General features: G+C 36.0%; 2 protein-coding genes and 1 pseudogene across 2 annotated transcripts; 2 read left to right on the top strand and 1 right to left on the bottom strand.

The window, feature by feature from the left end:
- Nucleotides 1-1148: 1148 nt before the first annotated feature.
- Nucleotides 1149-7668, top strand: LOC132171459 (secretory carrier-associated membrane protein). Its single transcript, XM_088511247.1, has 13 exons — nucleotides 1149-1421; nucleotides 2465-2530; nucleotides 2936-3055; nucleotides 3151-3213; nucleotides 3874-3907; nucleotides 4237-4359; nucleotides 5810-5872; nucleotides 5962-6055; nucleotides 6537-6582; nucleotides 6672-6739; nucleotides 6959-7007; nucleotides 7168-7233; nucleotides 7346-7668. The coding sequence occupies exons 1-13, from the start codon at nucleotides 1365-1367 to the stop codon at nucleotides 7430-7432; spliced, it is 936 nt and encodes a 311-aa protein (XP_088367373.1). The 5' UTR covers nucleotides 1149-1364; the 3' UTR covers nucleotides 7433-7668.
- Nucleotides 7669-13855: 6187 nt separating this feature from the next.
- Nucleotides 13856-14464, top strand: LOC132169904 (SKP1-like protein 1A pseudogene; annotated as a pseudogene).
- A 2740-nt stretch (nucleotides 14465-17204) lies between these two features.
- Nucleotides 17205-19210, bottom strand: LOC132172505 (polyphenol oxidase, chloroplastic-like). The gene has a single exon (XM_059584019.2). It carries the CDS (start codon nucleotides 19208-19210, stop codon nucleotides 17438-17440), a length of 1773 nt encoding a protein of 590 aa, XP_059440002.2. The 3' UTR covers nucleotides 17205-17437.
- Nucleotides 19211-20500: the final 1290 nt, after the last annotated feature.

The raw sequence follows: 20500 nt of genomic DNA on the forward strand, positions 1-20500 counted from the left end.
GCTTTTATTACAAGTCATTTATAAGCTAACGTAATAGTCTACGTGATACTTTTTACGTCAATTAAATTTACCTATATCAAATTTTGTTGCTTAATTTTTTCACTCATTCTTTGTGCCTTTGCCACGTGACGCTCATATAGACTATCACGTGAGTTTGTTGGTAGATAGGTGTAAAACCCCAACCATTTTATCATATTTTATTCTCTCTCTATCTATAGTAGTAGGTTTCACATTCCCCTGTCATGGGATCAAGTCTAACAAAAACATCATAACCATGTCAAAAAAACAAAAATGATAATAATAACTATTAGTTAAACACAAAGGCCAAAGCCAAGCTTCTAATAATATAGTATGGACTTTAGCTGTAGAGAGTTGTAATGTGCAATAAATAATCCAATGACTAAAGAGCATCGAATATAGTATGTAATTAACTCTAAGGTCACGTCAATAGCATCTTTCTTGTCATATATATACCTAACAAGTTACTTCATTTGATAACTTCTTTAAATATATCAAGCTCATAATTTTTTAATTTAAAATGATAAGCAAAATTAGCACTTTTAACTCACTTTTACTGTGGTTTAATCATAACCCAACTTTTTTAATTAAACGGGTCAAATTTCTCTCTTCTATTCCTTTAATTTTGTATTAGGTTCGTGTTGAATTCACGGATCATGTCAACAATTGTAAGTTATTATGTCGTGTGTCGGGTTCGGGTTGGGTCTATGCATGAGTATAAGACTATATATGCTAATCCTAATTTAACCCCTTTAATTAAACGGGTCGACTCTTCATCCCTAACCCTTTAATTTAGTATCAGGTTCGCTAGTCGTGTCAAAAATTATTAGCCTTGGTACCAATATCCTACCACTAACCCACTATACTTACATGAGATTGTTAATTTACCCTTATATTATCAACCTTTATTATAAGAAAAAAAAAATCAATAGTGGATTGATAATGTATGAGTATAAGACTATGTAGACGAAATAAGACTATGTGATTTTCTTTCTTTTTTAAATCTAAAAATATATACAGGGTGTCCAAATCTTAGGTAGGTTTCACGGACTTCCTGTGAAACCATGATACACAATATCACTCTCCCAATCCCAGGACAATGTTTCGCTTCAATTCTTTTTCAAAACCGTAGATGCTGACCAAAGACGAGTCCTTCCCCTCGCCCTCTACTTTCTCTCCTCAGATTTTCTTCTTCCCTTTCCCTTCACTTGCGAGAAAAGTAAACGCCAAATTCTTCATCTCCAAGATTTCTCTCTTCCTCGGCAACTTTTTGAGTTTCCGAGAAAACTCAGATTTTCTGAGCTTCTTCTCTGCTGAGACTACTGGTCGTTCCTCGTGCTGTTTCCATGGCTGGTCGTTACGATAAAAACCCTTTCGACGAAGAAGAAGTCAATCCCTTCGCTGTGAGTATCTTTCTCAGCTCACGATGTAGTTTCTGTACTGTTGCTTGGTTTAATTCTTTTTGTTGTGTAGCAGAATTCGAACATTGATTTTTCAGTTTGAGTAGGGAGGTGATTGTGAACGCTTTTCGTTTTGGGAACTTGTTGGGTTTCTAGGGTTTAGTTGGGAGTTTGTGTGGTTGAGTAGTTGGTGATTTGTTTGATTTGATGGCTGAAGCAGAAAGTAAAGTGTGTTTTTCGGTTAATTTTGGTCTTTTGGTTCTATTAATTGTTAGATTTTGTTGTTGTTGGGTTATTATATTGCTGGATCCAGTTTCAGTTTCTGTGCTTAATTCGTTTGTTTTCTCCACATTCTGAGCTTGTGTTGGTGCAAAATTCTAGTTTGACCTTAAGCAGCGACGTTTTAGTATTGTTTTGAGCTTGTGCTGGGAAATGATCTTACTGTGTTTTCTCTGGTTTTTTATTTTTGTGAATATTGATCATCGTTGTGATGGGTTTTCTTTGAAGTTGTTCTTTCGAAGTTTTTAGACTCGAGCCTCTTGGGTCGTAGTCAGTCTCTGGAATGAAGGGATATAAAGTTGTTTCCTATGATTGAATCTTCAATTTTTGAACCGATTGGCTTGTTGATTTTACAATGCTTGATATATGGATTGTATGCTTAAAATGCCTTAATAGGTAGCGTAGATTGGATGGTTTCACAAAGGTTAGAGACTGCATTTTGGTTTAGATGGGTTCATGATTAATTTCATTTTCTTTATGGTGTAGATGTATAAAAGTTGAATGTTTCTACTACTGTCCATTGTGTCCAGTGTCCTAAATGTTTTTTGTGTGGATGATTTGGACAACCAGGTGGACTCAAACCTTACATGTACCCATACACATGTCATGTGGTTTCTGACATAAAGGTTTTAGTTGTCATCGATGATATACATATTTACCTCTGAACTTTTAATGATATAATTTCTTTCTCCCTGCCAAATATGGTTGATATATGTTTTGGACATACACTTTATGCAACTTCTTACTACTCTAAGTTTTACTACCAGGATCCAGCAGTTAGGGGAAAGGCATCAGGGCAGTCAAACTATGGTGGAGGTGCATTTTACACAACAGTAAGCTTTTGTTTTTTTTTAGCTGTCATGGCAACCTTCCTCCCTCTCTTTCAGACTGAGAATTTTATATATCAGCTTGATAATTAACTATGTACTTGGAATTTATACTTGGAGTGATATGTACAGTTTGATATTTTACTTGCAAATCTTAGTTTGGTCTTTAATAGAAGAGTTGCATTTTGAATGACTCAGTTTTCTCTTTTAATTTTCATCAATCTTTTGTTAGCACAATCAATTTTTTTTTATTTTTTTTCAATGTTTGGAGTAACTTTTTCATTTGACTACTAACAAAATCTAACTAGATGAAATATCAAAGAATTCAGGCTGTGGAAGTCTGCACAAATGGATTCTCCATGTTACTCTACCTTGAACTCTTACACATCATTTAATGTCGCTATTTTTCAGAAATCTGACACAAACTCAAGGCTTTCGCCTCTTCCTCCTGAACCTGCTGGTTTCAACTATGGCCATGATGCAACAATTGATATACCTATTGACACATCGTCGGGGGGACGGAACTTTAAGGTTGATGAATACATGAATCAATGTTTTTTCCTTTTTTTTTTCATGGTAAAATAATTGATATTGATTTTTCTCATTGTAATCTGTTTCAAATTTAGGATTTGCAAAGGAAAGAGAAGGAACTCCAAGCTAAGGAGGCTGAATTGAGAAGGCGGGAGCAGGTGTGCGTTTGATGGAAATGAAATTTGAAGTGTTCAATTTCTGAAAGAACTATAGACTAACCTAGTGGCATTTTTGTTTTTCAATCTGGCAGCCACCAAGGCTTTTCAATTAATTTTAAATTTGACGCATTTAAGCCATGCTCGTTTTATCATACTTGGCCTCACGGTACATGAAGCCATTAGTGAGATTAAGTCTACTGAGATAGTAAACTCCAGTAGTATTCATTAGTTGTTGAAGGCAATCTAGTTAGGCATGAGTAATGGTTGAAAACTGTAGTTGGCTGTTTTGTATTGATCAGCAAATTATTTTATCTCAAAATTTTGGTTCTTATTCAATTTATTTGAAGTAGTGATATCTGTATGACTAAAATGTGGAAATGGTTGAGTATCTGTCACTGTCATGATGGCTCCAAAACGATTTTTGAACTGTGAGATAGTAAAGCCTGAAAATCTTTCAAATTAATTGAAATACGAGTGCCATCTTGGTAGATCTTTCTCCCTGTAAATCTTCTGTACTCAGTTCTGTGGAAGATCTGAAGGTATTATTTTGTATCGATTTCATTGTAATAGCATATCTACTTTTGTTTAGCGATTCCATGTTTCAATACATTTTTGGTATCTTCTTGAATTTCACTTGTCAGCTTTTTCTGTGCCATGCAGGAAGTAAAACGGAAAGAAGATGCTGCTGCACGAGGTTCTTTATCTGCCTGTTTATATTTGAAATTTTCATTTCTAGGCTGGGGGTTGTTGGTCCTCTGCCTTTTCATTTGCCTGATTATTATTTTTCTCTCTTTCTACTTGGGGTATCCATTGTGTTTTTGGTTGCATTCAGATCCAGTTTGCATTTAGATGCGATCAAATATATACCGTATTGAGTGCACTAATCCACTATTTATGTTATCAATTTGTTTGTTCAATTGCTGTCCAATAACCTTTGTACCAGTTCTAACTCCTTGGAAAGTTATTCTTCCTCATAGTTTGGCCACAAATTTTATAGTTTGAGTTCTCCCTTTTGTTCTGCAGCTGGAATTGTTCTTGAAGAGAAGAATTGGCCTCCTTTTTGTCCGATTATCCATCATGATATTGCAAATGAAGTACCAATTCATCTACAAAAATTGCAGTATACTGCATTTTCAACATTCTTAGGTATGTCAGCCTTTGCCTGATTCTATAGTTATTGTGTTTACAACATAGAACTATGTCATTCAGCTGCTACTTACAAGCCAATTTTATGTTTTATGTTGTATTTATGTAAGAGAAATGATAAAATTCATTATTTCAACCATTTTCATATAGCGAATTGATGAATCCACCATTGAATTTGTGTGAAACCCATATAAGTCCACAAATTCAATGATTGATTCATTGGATTTGCAAAAAGAGATGGTTAAAAGATGGTTGTGTAACATGCCTCTTTATGTAATGATCACTGGTTGCATCAAATCCTTTATGTTGGAAAAGTTGGGTTGGCTGTACCTGTTGGATAGGGAGAAAAGGGAGAAGGGGCGAGGGAAGGAAGGAGTTGGCTTCATCCTTGTAAAATCATATTAATTCAACTGGTTTATTGTTTTGTTTTTTGATAAGTAATTAGACTGGCTTATTGTGCAGTTGATTTATGTAACTATTATCTTGCATTGCATTTGGATACAATTATATAGCTTTTCTCCTGGAGGGAATTTTAATTATATAGATTGAAAATTTTTATGTCTATTGTCTATAAAAAAGAATGTAATGTTTTTTAATCAATGAGATTTTAATATTTTTTTTAAGTAATTAAAATTTCATTAAAAGCGCAATTCAAATACACAAGAAATATACAAAAGAAATACCTATCTAGAAAAGGAAAAAAGATTAAGAAAAACATGAAAATCAAGCACATTAGGAAAGTCTAAAGCAGCTACCTAGAGGTAGAGAGTATTGAAGAAGGACTTTAGTTTCACTACTGGCCTTTTGCAATCTTCAAATCTTCTATCATTTATTTCCCTAAGGGCACCACAAAAGGCAAGACAACATCATCTTCCACATTGTTGCACTCTGAGGATTGCCATATGATCCTCTCCAACAAGTGAAAAGGTCTACTACTCGTTTAAGCATATCCTAAGACAACCCAATACGATTGAAAATAGCACTCCATAAGGCACCATCGACCTCACAGTGGATTTGATATTACTATCAAGACGTTCATTTGCTATAGACACAGTCTCACAGAGTCAAAGATTTGTTTAATATTTCATTTTAGAGCAATTCATGGATGTCAGTGGACCTCTAATATTGAAATTGCCTTGATGAAAATCTGAAGATTCAAAAGAACAACAAGCCAGAGGTGATAAATTGGTTGTATTTGTCTCCATGAATTATACCATAAACCTGGCTTGTTTGGATTATACCATCTTTGTTGGCCAAGTCAATGGCATGGCCTGCTACAATCTCTATTCTACCTGTCTCTTACCATTGCGTAGTCTTGCAGTCTTGATTCGAACCTGTGGTTGTAAGATAGATTGCATACCTGGTTTATATGTGACTTGATGACCTCTCTAGAGGTGTGATGCATAAAATATATATTTTGATCTAAGCCAGTGAAGTTTATGTTACGCAGGATTGGTTCTGTGCCTTACTTGGAACATTATTGCTGTCACTACGGCATGGATTCAGGGAGAAGGTGAGTTCAGAAATATGTCCACATCTTCATTACGGACTTGATATGTTAAATTCCACAGACCTCAATCTTGCTTTCTTTTTTGGTTGTAGGGGTAAAAATTTGGTTCCTAGCCATTATCTATTTCATAGCAGGGGTTCCAGGAGCCTATGTGTTGTGGTATCGGCCTCTTTATCGTGCTTTTAGGTACTTATTCCCCATGATTTTATAAACTTAGCTGTTCCTATACTCAGAAATGCTAATTGTTTAGTCGTTTATAATTGGAAGAAATCTTTCTGAGGCTTTGGACGCCATGTGAGACTTCAATGCACCAGCTAACACCCCTAATGAATTTTGTTATGGGGAAACTTCACTGTTAAATATGAATAGTATGTGGTTATCTCCAGAAAGAACTAATCTGATTAGATGGGTGCAAATACTTATGGATATATGGAAGAAGAATTTTAACAGAAATGCATATCTATGCCCGTAAGGTGTATATCTCTCTTGGAACAACTTGGATATGTTCGTCTGAAAAATAGTGTTTATGCCATGCACCTGCCCATTTACCAATGCAAAAGGAATGACGTAGAAAAAAATATATATATATATATACACATATTTTCAAGCCTGTATAATCGTTGATTTCCTTACTATGTTTGAAGTTTCTCTTTTATTTCTCTTGCAGGAAAGACAGTGCCATGAACTTTGGATGGTTTTTCATGTTTTATATGGTAAAATTTTTATATTCCTTTCTCAATTCTTCTGTTTAATTTAAGGATCAAAAGACGCCTAATTTCTCTTCTATTCTCTTCTGCTGCAGGTCCACATTGGCTTCTGCATAGTAGCTGCGGTTGCTCCGCCTATATTTTTCAAAGGAAAATCTTTCACGTATGTTCCTTTAGAAATTCTATATTTTCTCTTTAGGAAACCATTTATCTTTCTTTTGTTTGAAGTGGACATACAGCAATAAGATTCGGTATTTAATTTCATTTCTCTCAACCATATTCGTTTATTTTTTGCCCTACTGAATGTCTCTAATTAAAAAAATGTCGGTTGTTGCTTTTGTTATGCTGCTGATGGTTCTATGTTGTGTGCTCTTTCTAACAGAGGCATTCTGTCTGCAATAGACGTTGTGGACAGCCATCCCTTGGCTGGGGTAAGGATGCTTGTGCCAAAGTATATTTTATATAGTGGCATTTATCTAATTCAAAAGGATCCTCATTTTAGTCGAATTGAGCAGTCCATTGATTGGCCTTTCATGAGCTCTACTCCTTTATTTCTTGTATTGCTGAGGCTTAATCTCTTTTTTCTTGTAGATCTTCTACTTCGTTGGATTTGGAATATTCTGTCTTGAAATAGTAGTCTGCATCTGGGTTATTCAGGTCAAACTTATGGCATTGTTCACCTTGCCTGAATTCTGAAAAGCATTTGCTCAGCACTCCCTTTAGTTATTTTCTTCTCACATCATTTGTTTATTATTATTTGGTTTTGCAGCAAGTTTACATGTATTTCCGAGGCAGTGGTAGAGCTAGTCAGATGAGGCAAGAGGCTGCAAGAGGAGCTGTGAGGGCAGCATTTTGACACCACCCGTGGCAAAAAGCAAAAGATGTATGGACTGTAGATTACATATGCCCTTGGCACAGAAAATGAGGATAGAGATAGAATGGCTTGAGTTTGCTTGTGTTTTATAGCTTCCTTTGAGGGCTACCTTTATTTGTTGTTCATGTGGTTTATTGGAGTTGGTTGGTTGGAGGATTATGGTAAAACATGATACACCCATTTCTGTATATTAATTGATCCTATATGGTTTTATTTCATATTCATGCTCATTTTTGTCTATAAATCATGAATGTGCAGAAAATAACGTCGGTTCTAAGAGGTCGTTGAACTTGAGTAGCATGGAATGGCAAACTAGCTGGTTATGGACAGTTTTTCTTAAAATTGGATGATAGGATTTTTTTTTTTTCAATTCAATCTGTTAAATTGACATACGTTTAAAATGCATATGATTTTTACATGCATTTTTAATAGAGTTTGTGATTCTCATATGCATTTTGGACACGTCAATTTAATAGATTGAGCTGGAGTTGGTCTTTTCCCTTTGGACATGGAGTTTGGCAGAAGGAAAATGAAGAGAATCACCGATCCACACATGATCTCACAGTGTCTTCAGCAATCAGCATGAGGTGCCTAATGTCACAATCCAAAGTTGGGATTTCTCAAACCAAATGTTTTTAATAAAAATAGACTTTTATTTTATGAGTAATAAAATATGAATTTTTGCAAAACATGTGTTATATATATATATATATATATACACCAACTCAACGAGCATCACTTCATACAAGAAAATGCCCATTTAAGATTGGAAAAAGTCTACATGCTTCATTCTAATTATTATTTAATTGATAATGTCTTTTACTCAATTTTATTTGGGAGGATGTCTTTAAACTATCAAAAATTATCGATGTTTACTTCAATGACGAAAGTACTATTAATAAAATAAAAAATGTTAAAAATTATATTTTAAAAAATGGTTAAATGTATTTTCAGTACTTGTGCTTTATGCCAAAATTAAATAGTCACCTCAGTTTTAAAAATGTCACAAATGGTACATATGATAAGCAAATAAACTCACTTGATACTTTCGACAAAATTTTGTAAGTTTAGTTTTTTTTAACGGAGCTCCTCGTAGTATGTGTGGTTTTAAGGCAACATGTGACGTAGAAGCGCCACATCATAGGGAGTGGACCGCCCCCCCCCCCCCCCCCCCCCAACTAACTTTCTTATAAACTTCCGGTGTGGGACAAAGGAAATGCAGAAACGTGTTCATTCACAACCCGGTTTATTTCTGAAGCGTGGAAAGCCCCTCCGGCCGGAAGTGATTCAAAAAGATTGTTCTCTGCCACATATCGTTAGTAGGGCCATGAATGTAGTGGGTTGAAATCCAGATCAAGTCTAAGCAATAAAAGAAGAAATTACCAAAAGAATGGTTGCAGAAACTTTTGTAAGATGAACAAACAACATTAAGATGATTACTGATGCTTTTCGTTGGGGTTGCCATTGAAACAGAGACTTTGGGTGTTGGGTTTTCTCCCGGCGTTGGAAAACTTTGAGACAGACACAGAGAGATGTAGTGGAAGATTCATACGATCGATCTTTTGTTGGATTTCTGATCACCTTGGGATTCGGTTTCCTTTTCCTCCTCCGTTTCTTAGAAATAATAATACAAATTATTTTTGTTTTTGCTTTCATTCTCTACTGTCTTCTAAAAAATATTAACAAGTAACTCAAATATAATAATGTAATCTTAAAAATATAAAAAACAAATTTTTACAAAAAATAAAAACACTACTCAAAGCTCATTTATAAACAGAGCCTTAATTTTGTTAATAAAATATATATTTATCCAACAATAAAAGTAAAAAATAATTATATTGTTTACAACATAGAAACTTTTACGTTAAATACCTTTAGCCCGTATGTGGTTTAACAACTTGATTTTGGTAGTCCCTCCCTTCATCAATTTATGTCAGAGTCTAGGAGTGAAAATACAGATAATGGTTTTTGATATCTGCATCCATGTCATGCGATTACTATCTGCATCTGCGCGGTTAATACAGATATTATATGCCATCCGCATTTGAGGTAATTAACATTTTAGACCTTAAAATTTTAATTCACTAATTATTTGCTTCTAGTGTATAAATATATTATTTATACTTGAACACTATTATTCATATCACACTTCCTAATCATTTTGCCAATAAATTTTCATCACATACATTATTTAATATTTAGCTTCTAGTAAGTCTATATTTGGTAACAAGAAAAAAAATATATATATAAAAAATAATAATAATGAAGGAAGAACGTATAAGGCAATTAATAAGAACAAATTAAAAGAGTTTTCTAAAAGTAAAATTCAACAACATTACAAATCTAGCAAATATAAAAAATATAAATTACAAATTCGACAAACATAAATAAAAAATATTATATATATATATATAAAGGAATGCGGATGCGGATAATATCCGTATTTGCATACCCTAAAATTGCTATCCTCATCTGCATTTGCGGATATTAATTTTTGCTATCCACATTCGCATTTGCGGATAACGGATAGTGAATTGTGGATAAGTGTGGATAGCGGATGTGGGCGGTTATAATCTGCCCAAATTTTCACCCCTATGTCAAACCAATCAAAAATTATTAGCTATGTTGTGACCATATGCCTCATTTATATATATATACACATTTGCGGATAGCGGTTTAGCGGTTTTAGGGTATATACCCTAAAACTGCTAAACCGCTATCCGCATCCACATTTGCGGATATTAATTTTTGCTATCCACATCAGCATATGTGGATAACAGATAGCAGATTACGGATTAGTGCGGATAGCAGATTGCGAATTAGTGCGGATAGCGGATGTGGGCGGTTATAATCCGCCCGCATTTTCACCCCTATGTCAAACCAATCAAAAATTATTAGCTATGTTGTGACCATATGCCTCATTTAAAAAAAAAAAAAAAATTAAAAAAAAAATTATATATATACCCTAAAATCGCCATCCACATCCACATTTGCGGATATTAATTTTTGATAATCGTCCGCATTTTCACCCCTATGTCAAACCAATAAAAAATTATTAGCTATGTTGTGACCATATGCCTCATTTAAAAAAAAAAAAAAAAAAAATTATTATTATACATATATATACCCTAAAACCGCTATCCACATGCACATTTGCGGATATTAATTTTTGCTATCCACATCCGCATATGCGGATAACGGGTAGTAGATTACGGATCAATGCGAATAGCAAATTGTGGATCAGTGCGAATAGCGGATATGGACGGTTATAATCCGCCCGCATTTTCACCCCTATGTCAAACCAATCAAAAATTATTAGCTATGTTGTGACCATATGACTCATTTAAAAAAAATTAATAATAAAAAAATAATTATTAGAATTCTATATATATATATATATATATAAAGTAAATGTTGTAAAGCAAGAAAAAAAAATAACAAAAAGTTGGCCAACATTCCAGAGGTGAGTGTTGTATGTTTGTTTCGCTTCCGTGAACCTTGGCCAGTCTTACCTGTCGTACAGGTAAATATAAAGCGCAAAACTTTCTTATAAACTTTCAGTGTGGGACAAATGAAATGCAGAAACAGTGTTCACTCACAACCCGGCGTATTTCTGATGCGTGAAAGAAAGCCCCTCCGACCCAAAGTGATTGAAAAAGATTGTTCTCTGCCACAGATTGTCAGTAGGGCCATGCCATGAACGTAGTGGGTTGAAATCCAGATTAAGGCCAAGCAATAAAAGAAGAAATTGCATTGTCTTTTGTAAGATGAACAACATTAAGATGATTACTGAAGCCTGGTCTAATGCTTTTCGTTGGGGTTGCCATTGAAAGCTTGGTAGGAAATTTCAACAGCGCAAGTTCTAGTCTTAAGCAGCACAAACAACAAAACATGACTAAAGTACCCAAGGGGTAGTTCAATTGGCTATGGACTACGTTTAATAAAGCGGAGATCACTAGTTCGAATCCCCCCTCCCCCTTCCCTTGTGTGGACATGTCAAAAAAAAAAAAAAAAAACATGACTAAAAATTTTTAGTTGCACGTAAAATTTACCTAATTTCTCTCCAAAATTATGTTGAAATATTTTCGATATATATATAGTATTTTGTGTCATGGGAATGTTTTAAATGGAAGGGCATTTTTTTTAAAAAAAATAATAATAATAAGTGAAAGGCTTTAAAGAGCATTGAATAAAGATTGTCTCACATTGAAAAATGTAAAAATTTTGTTGCCATTTATAAGGCCTAACAAACTGAAGCTATTAAATAATTAAGATTTAAGATTGAGATCTACTAATTAATTATTTAATCTAACGGTTAGATTTAAGTACCAGTTGAATTATCAATTAGATAGTTGATTAATTTGATAATACAATTCTCTTTATATATTTTCGGTTTTGTAACCGTGTTGCATACCAATTCTGGTGAGGATAAATATTTTCTTAAGGAAAATGACTTTGTAACACACTTTATAAGCATTTTTGTTTTTTGTATTTTTCCCTATCTGTATAACAAATTATTTTGATGAAAGCAGTACAATCGGTCGTATTAAGGTACGAGTATAATGGTTCATTTGAGATTGTGATTTTAAAAAGTGCGATTAAAAATAGTGATTTTAAGATCTGCGATTTGAAAACGCAGATTTTCTGCACACCCTAAAACTATATATATAGTTAAACCCAAGTTTGACCAATTTAATTCAACAAATCAAATCAATTTTATTGAAATTTAGGTCATGTTAAAGAAAATGTATAAAACTATATAGTTAATTTCGAGCTTGATCAATTTAATTAAACAGATCAAATTTTCAATTTAATTTCATGTTTCATATTTCATATTTCACTTCTTTGTCATATCGTAACACATTTTTAAACAAAAAATAGAAACACTACTCAAAACTCATTAATAAACAGAGCCTTAATTTTGTTAAGAAAATATATTTATCAAACAATAAAAGCAAAAAAATAATTATATTGTTTACAATATAGAAAATTTTAGGTTAAATGCCTTTAGCCCCATGTGGTTTAATAACTTGATTTTGGTAGTCCCTCCCTTCATCATCAATTTATGTCAAACCAATCAAAAATTACTATGTTGTGACTATATGCCTCATTAAAACAAATAATAATGTAGGCTTAAGGGTGGCCAAATCATTCCATTGCCCTTGGTCACCCCTAAAAGCCAAAAGAACAAAAAAAATAGTGGTTGTCCTCTTATGGCTTTGCTAAATCACTCTATTGCTTTTGGAGGTGGTTTGGTCTCCCCTAAAGGCCAAAATAACAAAAAAAAAAATAGTGGTTATCCCCTTATGGCTTTGCCTAGGGGTGAAAATGTTGCATACTAACCGTTAATCGTTCGTTTTTAAAGGCGGTTAGGAAATTTTTGTTAACCGTCATATATATATATATGAAACAAAGTCGTTTTTGTGTATATATATATATATAAACGATGTCGTTTTGTTTTGTTTTTTAATTTTTTCAAAATATTTTATTTTAAAAATTGGTAAGCAATTATTAGGGTTATTAATCGCTAACCGCCGATTAACCGTCTAGGCGGATAACTGTCTAGGTAATTAGTAAATTTTACTAATTGCCTTTTCACCCATAGTTTTGCCACCGGAAGAATCATAAAAGTGATTTGGCCACTTTTTTTTTTTTTTTGACCTTTTGGGTGGTAACTAAACCACCTTCAATAACCATGACATCATGCGGTTGGTTCGACTACCCCTAGACAAGACATAAGGGGTGGTTTCGGCCACCCTTACTTTGCTATTTGAGGGTGGTCAAACTCTCCTTCTAGGTGGTTCAACTAGCACCCCCATACCGGCCATAATGGGTTTTTTTTTTTTTTTTTTTTTTTTGGTAATTTCATGCAGTAATTATTAGTTATTTAATTAGTATTAAGATTTATTTTTTAAGTAATTAAATAAATTAACTTAAATTTTAACCAATTTTAATCTCAAATTTATATGTTTATCGTATAGTATGTATATACATGCATTACACCCACACATATATATACAAAAATCTACTCATGTATAATGTATTCATATATAAATTAACAAGTATAATTAAATTAGTAAACACAGGTATATTTGTCACGTCCTCAAATTACAAGTATAAATTAAATAATTTTTCCTAATTTGTTAAAAACCAAAACCTAATCCCACGTGGAAAAGGAGTTATTAATCGTAACCCAATCCCACTAGGAAAACACATCCCAAGCCCAAGGCGATCAAAATTCTTCATCCACTATAAAACCGCGTCCCCTTTCCTCACATTTTCATCACTTTCACGGCAATTCAACCTACCTCTCTCTCTCTCTCTCTCTCTCTCTCAGTTTCAACTTTTCAAAGTTTCCCGATGGCCGGCGGTTCTCTCTCAATTTCAACTTTTCAAAGATTCCCGATGGCCGACAACCGCGAAAACCCAAGCCCCAAAGTCGTCGACCGGAAGACGGTGAAGCTGAGTACCTCCGACGGCGATTTCTTCGAGGTGGAGGAGGCCGTGGCAATGGAGCTACAGACCGTCAAGTCGTTATTCGAGGAAGACGGCGTTTCGTACGACACCGTCTTTCCTCTCCTGAACGTGTCGTCGTCCGCACTCGCCAAGGTTATCCAGTACTGCCGGGGCGCCGTCCAGCTCAGCGCCAAATTGGCGGCGAGCGACGAGGAGGGCAGGAAGGAGGTGGAGAAGGAGAGGGAGGCGTTCGAAGCGAAGTTCGTGAACGAGGAGTTCGGGGACGGGAGCCCGGCGAGCAACGAGTGTCTCAAGGAGTTGATTCTCGCTGCTAATTATCTCAACATCAAAGACATGCTCTCTTTTCTCTTGCAGGCCGCCGCCGATCGGATCAAGAACAAGAGCGTGAAGTACGTGCGCCGCTTCTTCGGGGTCAAGAACGACTTCACGCCGGAAGAGGAGAAGGATCTCCACGACAAAAATGCATGGGCCTTCGAGAACATCGACGCAGACGAGAACTCCGACGCCGACGCAGACGAGAACGTCGACGCCGATTGATTGTCATAGAGTTTTTTTATTTATTTATTTTTTTTGTCTCGCAATGTGTTAATTAAATTGGATATATGACGACACAACTTTTGCCCCGATTTGATGTTGTTTTTTTAATTCAATTTTGATGCTTCTTGAATGTTTAGTTTTGATTGACGAATTAGAAGGTGTGATTTATGTGGATGATGATAAGCTACTAATTCATCCTTATTATCAATGATTACTGTGGGTCTTCCCATTAGGGCTGCTCAAACCAGTGGCGAAGCCAGTCATTTTATATTGGGAGGGTTGCTAAATTTTTTTTAACGTCTTCTTCACCATAAAAATTTGGTAATTCACATAATATATGCATCACAAAAAATATCTATAAAAGTTCATAAATATGTGCTGAAATTGATATATTAGAAATGTAACATGTTGATACTATATCAAAAAGATATAAGTGTAAAAAATAAAAAATAAAAAAAAAAAAAAAAAAGTCTAGAACTGCACTTTACAAAGAGACTAGAGAGCGTCTTAGAGATTTTTTTTTTTTTTTTTTTTTTGGGGTGCAGCAAAAGGGTTGTAGTGGATTAAATTGTCGTGGGTTAAATGGGCATGCGGGAGAAGGATTGATGTGTCTTGGGTAATGGGTAGGTAAAATTGTAAAAAGAATTTTTATTTTTTTTTATTTTTTTTATTTTGAGGGTGCCGTGGGTTAAAAAAAATAAAATAAAATAAATCCTTGGGGGTGCCGTGGGTAACGTGGCTCTGCCACTGGCTCAAACGTGGCAGTTATACTAACCGCTAACCGCTTTGGTAGGCGGTTATTAAAAACTACTAACCGCCTACCGCCTAAGGTAGTTGCGGTTAGCGATTTTAGGAAGTAGGGTAAAGTGGTTATAACTGCTAACCACCTTTATTTTTATATTATAATATAAATATAAATATTTTATATTTTATATTTTATATTAATTTTTTCATTTGTATTTAGATTAATGGATTTTGGCTATTTATGACTATGTACATGAAATATATAATGTAGTATGTGATGTTTTGGGCTAAGCCTTATTCAAAAATATTAGCCGGTCCAAAAAACACTTTTAAAGGTCTAAAGCACTAAAAAAGTCCAAAAGCCCATATAAAAAAAAAAGTTATAAAACCGCCGGTTATTGGATTGAATAACCGCTAACTGCCAAGGCTGTTGCGGTTACAGTTATTAAAAGAGAAAATTACAGTTTACCCTCCAAAGTTGACAGCGTTTTTCAATTTGAACACCAAAGTTTCAATTTTTACAATTCACCACCCCAAAGTTTCAAATTTTTTCAATTTGACTAATTGTATCCAAAACTTCCCATATTGCCCATAATTTTTATTTTATTTTATTTTTTATAAAAAAATTTTAAAAAAAATTCGGGGTGGCCGTAGCCACCTCTTTGGCCATTTGGCCATTTTTGCAGCCCCAAATTTATTATAAAAATAAAAAAATAAAAATTATGGGTAATTTGGGAATTTTGAAATAATATTGGTCGAATTGAAAAAAAAATTGAAACTTTGTGGGGGTGAATTGCAAAAATTAAAACTTTGGTGTTCAAATTGAAAAGTGCTGTCAACTTTAAGGGGGTAAATTGTAATTTTTTCTTATTAAAAATTGATAACCACCCAAGACGGTTGCAGTTGCGGTTATAACCAATAACCACCTATTATAACCGTTTGAGCACCCCTACTTCCCATATTAATTTTATGTATTAAGTTTATACTCTAGCAGTATTAGGGTTATAATGTTAAGTTTATATTATATTAGCATAATAATTAATTCTAAACTTTTTAGATTTCTTTACAATCTAAAGTCTAAATTTTTTTAAAATCTAATTTATCTTATTGCAAACTTAAGAACATTGTCTCTTAATTTTTTTTTCTTTTGTCCCACACCGAAAGTTTAAAGGAAAGTTTTGCAGCGAAGATCCTCGGAAGCAAAAACACATACAGCACTCACCTCTGTTGACCTTGGTCAATTTTTGTTTTTGTTTTTCTGTCGTTTTGGTTTTAAATTAAGCACTACTAGTAGATTTTCTCTTCAATTTCTCCATAAGGATCCAGTCACGTCACGTCTTTTCATGAGAATCTTGTGTTATAATACAATAGTGCATCTACGTTAATGCTTACCGACGTCTCAAGTGGTATGCTTATCTAGTTGGGGCTCTCATGGTCATGGGTACTGGTTTTGATTTATGTTGGGTTATTTTTAGGGTTAAATACTTTATATTTTTTTAGGGTTTATTTTTATTACAGGAGGTCTTTATAATTTTGATAATAGACCAAAATTAATCCTTCGTTAGTTAATTTAACGGAATACCACGTGGGCCAATCAAATGTTGACATGTGACACCTAATTAAAAAAAAATTAAAAAAAAAAGTATTTTTGAAAAAAAAAAAACAAAAAATAAAAAAATTGGGGGTGGTCGATGGCCATGGGGGTGGCCTGGCCACCCCCATCTGGAGCCACCCCCTTGGAGCCCGAGCCACCCCCAAATGGCCAAGGGGGTGGCTCGGCCACCTCCAATTTTTTTTTTTTAATTTTAAAAAAAATTAAGTAGATGTTACGTATTAACATTTGATTGGTTCACGTAAAATTTCGTTAAATCAATTAACGTTCAACTGACGGAAGACTAACTTTATCTATTATCAAAACCACAGAAACCTCATGTGATAAAAATAAAATCCAAAAAAAAAAAAAAAAAACAAAGTTATAAAACTCCAAAGGGGTCTAAAGTATTTAACCCTTTAATCCTTATTTTTATGTTGGCTCTCATAGCCATGGGTAAGAAGAAAAGTACAAGCAACAAAATATACAAAGACTCGATTGACAAACAACAAAAGTTCGATGGGTAAAAGTAGTCAAATTCCTCAATTGTCTCACAACATATATAGACAATCGATACGGCGAAAAAACAGAACCACAACAACCGTACGGTTCAATTGTTATTGTTGAAATCTGAAAGCTCAAGAAAGAAGCTCAATCTTGATCCCACCAATGGTGGCTAGCCCTTTCCCGTACCGAGGCACCAAAGTGACCACCACGGTGTCATCATCTTCAGCTTCCAAATCCTCCAACAAGTCAGAGATCCCCAACCTCAAGTAGGTGTTCAACTTCTTCCCATGCTTGTGCTTATGTGGCACGTTCACGAAACTCCCTGCAAACTCCGACTTGTCCGGCCCGCTTGGAACGTCGTCCTCATCGTTAATATAAACGTCGAACTTCAACGGCACATCTCTCTCAAACTCGATGCCTCCAATCACCAACACTTCCTCCTCGTCATCCTTCTCTTTCCGGCTCCTCGATTTCCTCGGCCTAGCCACCACAGTGCTTATCGCCTTGTCCAAAACAAACGGAAACTTGACACTTGGCGATGTTTCAGCGGCGAGTGCTACATCCCCATGTCCTAAATGCAAAAACTTGGCTACTTTCTTGAACTTAGATTTGCGTGGAGTCGGCTTAGATTTGAGCCATGGAATATCCACATCTTGATATTTATAACCCAGCTTGCTTTGGTCAAGGCAGTCCTTTACCTTAACACGAACAGGCTGAGCGTTTTCGTCGTAGAAGATAAACGCGGCGTTTAACCAATCGGAGTCTGTGTAGTCTGTTCGTTTCCCTCCCAGCGTCTTCCAGACGGTCCACATTCGGTCAACGTTGGAGTGGTGAGCGAAAAAGATGGGATCTCTGGCGGCGGAGTAGAAGTTCCCCATGTTCTCCAAATTAGGCTGGGTGTTGTCGCCGGACCATATGTGCACGGGACCGTGAGGAATGTTCTCGATTGAGCCAAAACCCGGGTCGGGTTCATCTCCGGCCCGGTAAGGGCTGCCGAGGAACAGCTGGGCGTTTTTGCCGTTGGACACCATTTGCCGGTACATGATGTTGAGATTGCTGGAGAGCTGGTCTTTAGTTGTCGATGCCACGTCGGTGCCGTTGTAGTCGAGGTCGAGCAGAGTTGGCGGCTGGTGATTGGCGTTGCGGAGGATGTCGTAGAGGGCTGACTTGGGATTGGCAAACAAGGCTGGCATTTGCATGCCAGCAGGGGAATCCCAGTTCCAGAATGGCAAGGCGAAGGTGGGATCGCCGATCAACTTTCCCAAGATCTTCTCGTAGAAGTACAAGTAGTAGCGATGGAAGGGAAAGAAGAGCCAGGAGTTGTGAACTTGGAGATCGAGGTCTGGCAACCCGACTTGGTGGTACGCGCCGTCGCAATATGCGCAATGAACGTTGGCTTGTTGGAGGAAATTTCGTGGGTCGTCGGCGGGGAGGGCTTTCATGAGCTCAATGGCTTTGTTGTATTTGGCTATGTATTCCTTGTCAGCCAAATGAGCTGCAGGCCTAACACGCAAGGGGGCGTTTTGGGAAGGTAGCTTAAAGTCTAAGATCTTTGTGGATGCTGGTGGGCAGCAATTGGTTGGTATTGCTCCGGCAGGAAAGTCAGCCTCGCCGCATTGTGTAAGATCCGGCGCCGACACCGGAGCTGCCAAGGCAAACGGGTCACTGTAAAGACTGGCAGCAGCACCGTAGAGGCCTCCAAGGCCAATGAGCATATCTCTCCTATCGAGTTTCCCTTGAAGAGGGTGTCCATCTTTTTGGTCACCATTGGTGGCTTTGCACGCCACTCTTGCACCAAGGTGGTGGCTCCGCTTTCCAGCTTTAGAAAGCTGAGGCCCTTTTGGAAAGGAAGAAGAGAAAGTCTTGGTGGTAATGAGGGTTGATTGATGCGAGAGAGAACCCATTTGCTGGGAATTGGTGTGAAGGTAAAGGGTTGAAGGCTTTCTCCTTATAATAGATTTCTGTAAGACTTTTCTCAGACTTTTGCCAATATATTCAACCACGTACGCTTGAAATAAAGATATTTTGGTAAAGTTATGAATGCGTGTAGTTGGGTTCTTATATATATTTACCAGCACAACTTTGTAGGTCGGCCAGAGTTGTCGGAGCCAAATACAACACCAACTAATTAAATTTCTCATAATTATTATTAAATTTTTTGTTGTTGTTGTTTTAAGTATAGTCTGTGACAAATCACTTTTCAAGAATTTGTTTAAAAAAATATTTGATAGGCCAAATATTTCTAATAAAACAAACCTTTTTATTTTTATTTTTAAGAAAGCTATATGTGGTGTCACATCACATCCATTCGTGAGAAGCTTTGGGCAGAGTTTCACCTCTGAATCTCTACTCTGATCCCGCTGAATCCAGGCTACTTGCAATTGTCGTTCATCGTACAAATATTCAGCAAAAGCCTATTGGCAGGGCCGGCTCAATCTTGTCTGGACCTTAGATAGGCGAAACTTTTAAATGGGGTATTATTATTATTATTTAATATTCATATATTAATTAAATAATATTTATTTTAATATTATTATTATATTTAGAGTTTTTATTTTTAGGGGAAACTTCAGAAAACCCCCCTGAAGTTCCAGCCGATTTGAAAAGACTCCCCTGAATTTTTAAAACTCTCATTTAAGCCTTCTGAACTTCCATTTTCTCTCACTCTGGACTCCTTTAACATTAAACTACGTCGTTTTGAATGTTTTATACCCATTTTACCCTTCCCAAAAACTACGTCGTTTTGTGTCCTAAAATTACCCAGCCTAAAACGACGTCGTTTTAGACATTAATTTTTATTTTTTTTAAAAAAGAAAAAATTAAAAAATTTAAAAAAATTTTTAAAAAAAAAAGAAAAAAGAAAAAAAGAAAAAAACTGGGGTGGCTTCAGCCACCCCCTGGACGGTCTGGGGGTGGCCGGACCACCCCCTTGGCCATGGGGGTGGTCCGGCCACCCCCAAAAGGGAAAAAAAAAAAAACGGGGGGGCGGGGGGGTGCATATGGGGTGGCCGGACCACCCCCAAGGGGCTGGGGGTGGTTTCGGCCACCCCATACGGCCAGTATGGGGTGGCCGAAACCACCCCAGCCCCTTGGGGGTGGTCCGGCCACCCCCAAAAACACCCCATCCCTTTTTTTTTTTTTTTTTTTTTGGCCAAGGGGGTGGCCGGACCACCCCCTTGGCCATGGGGGTGGTT

Source organism: Corylus avellana, chromosome 1 (genome assembly GCF_965113065.1).
Source record: "Corylus avellana chromosome 1, dhCorAvel1.hap1.2, whole genome shotgun sequence".
In the NCBI taxonomy this organism is placed as follows: domain Eukaryota; kingdom Viridiplantae; phylum Streptophyta; class Magnoliopsida; order Fagales; family Betulaceae; genus Corylus; species Corylus avellana.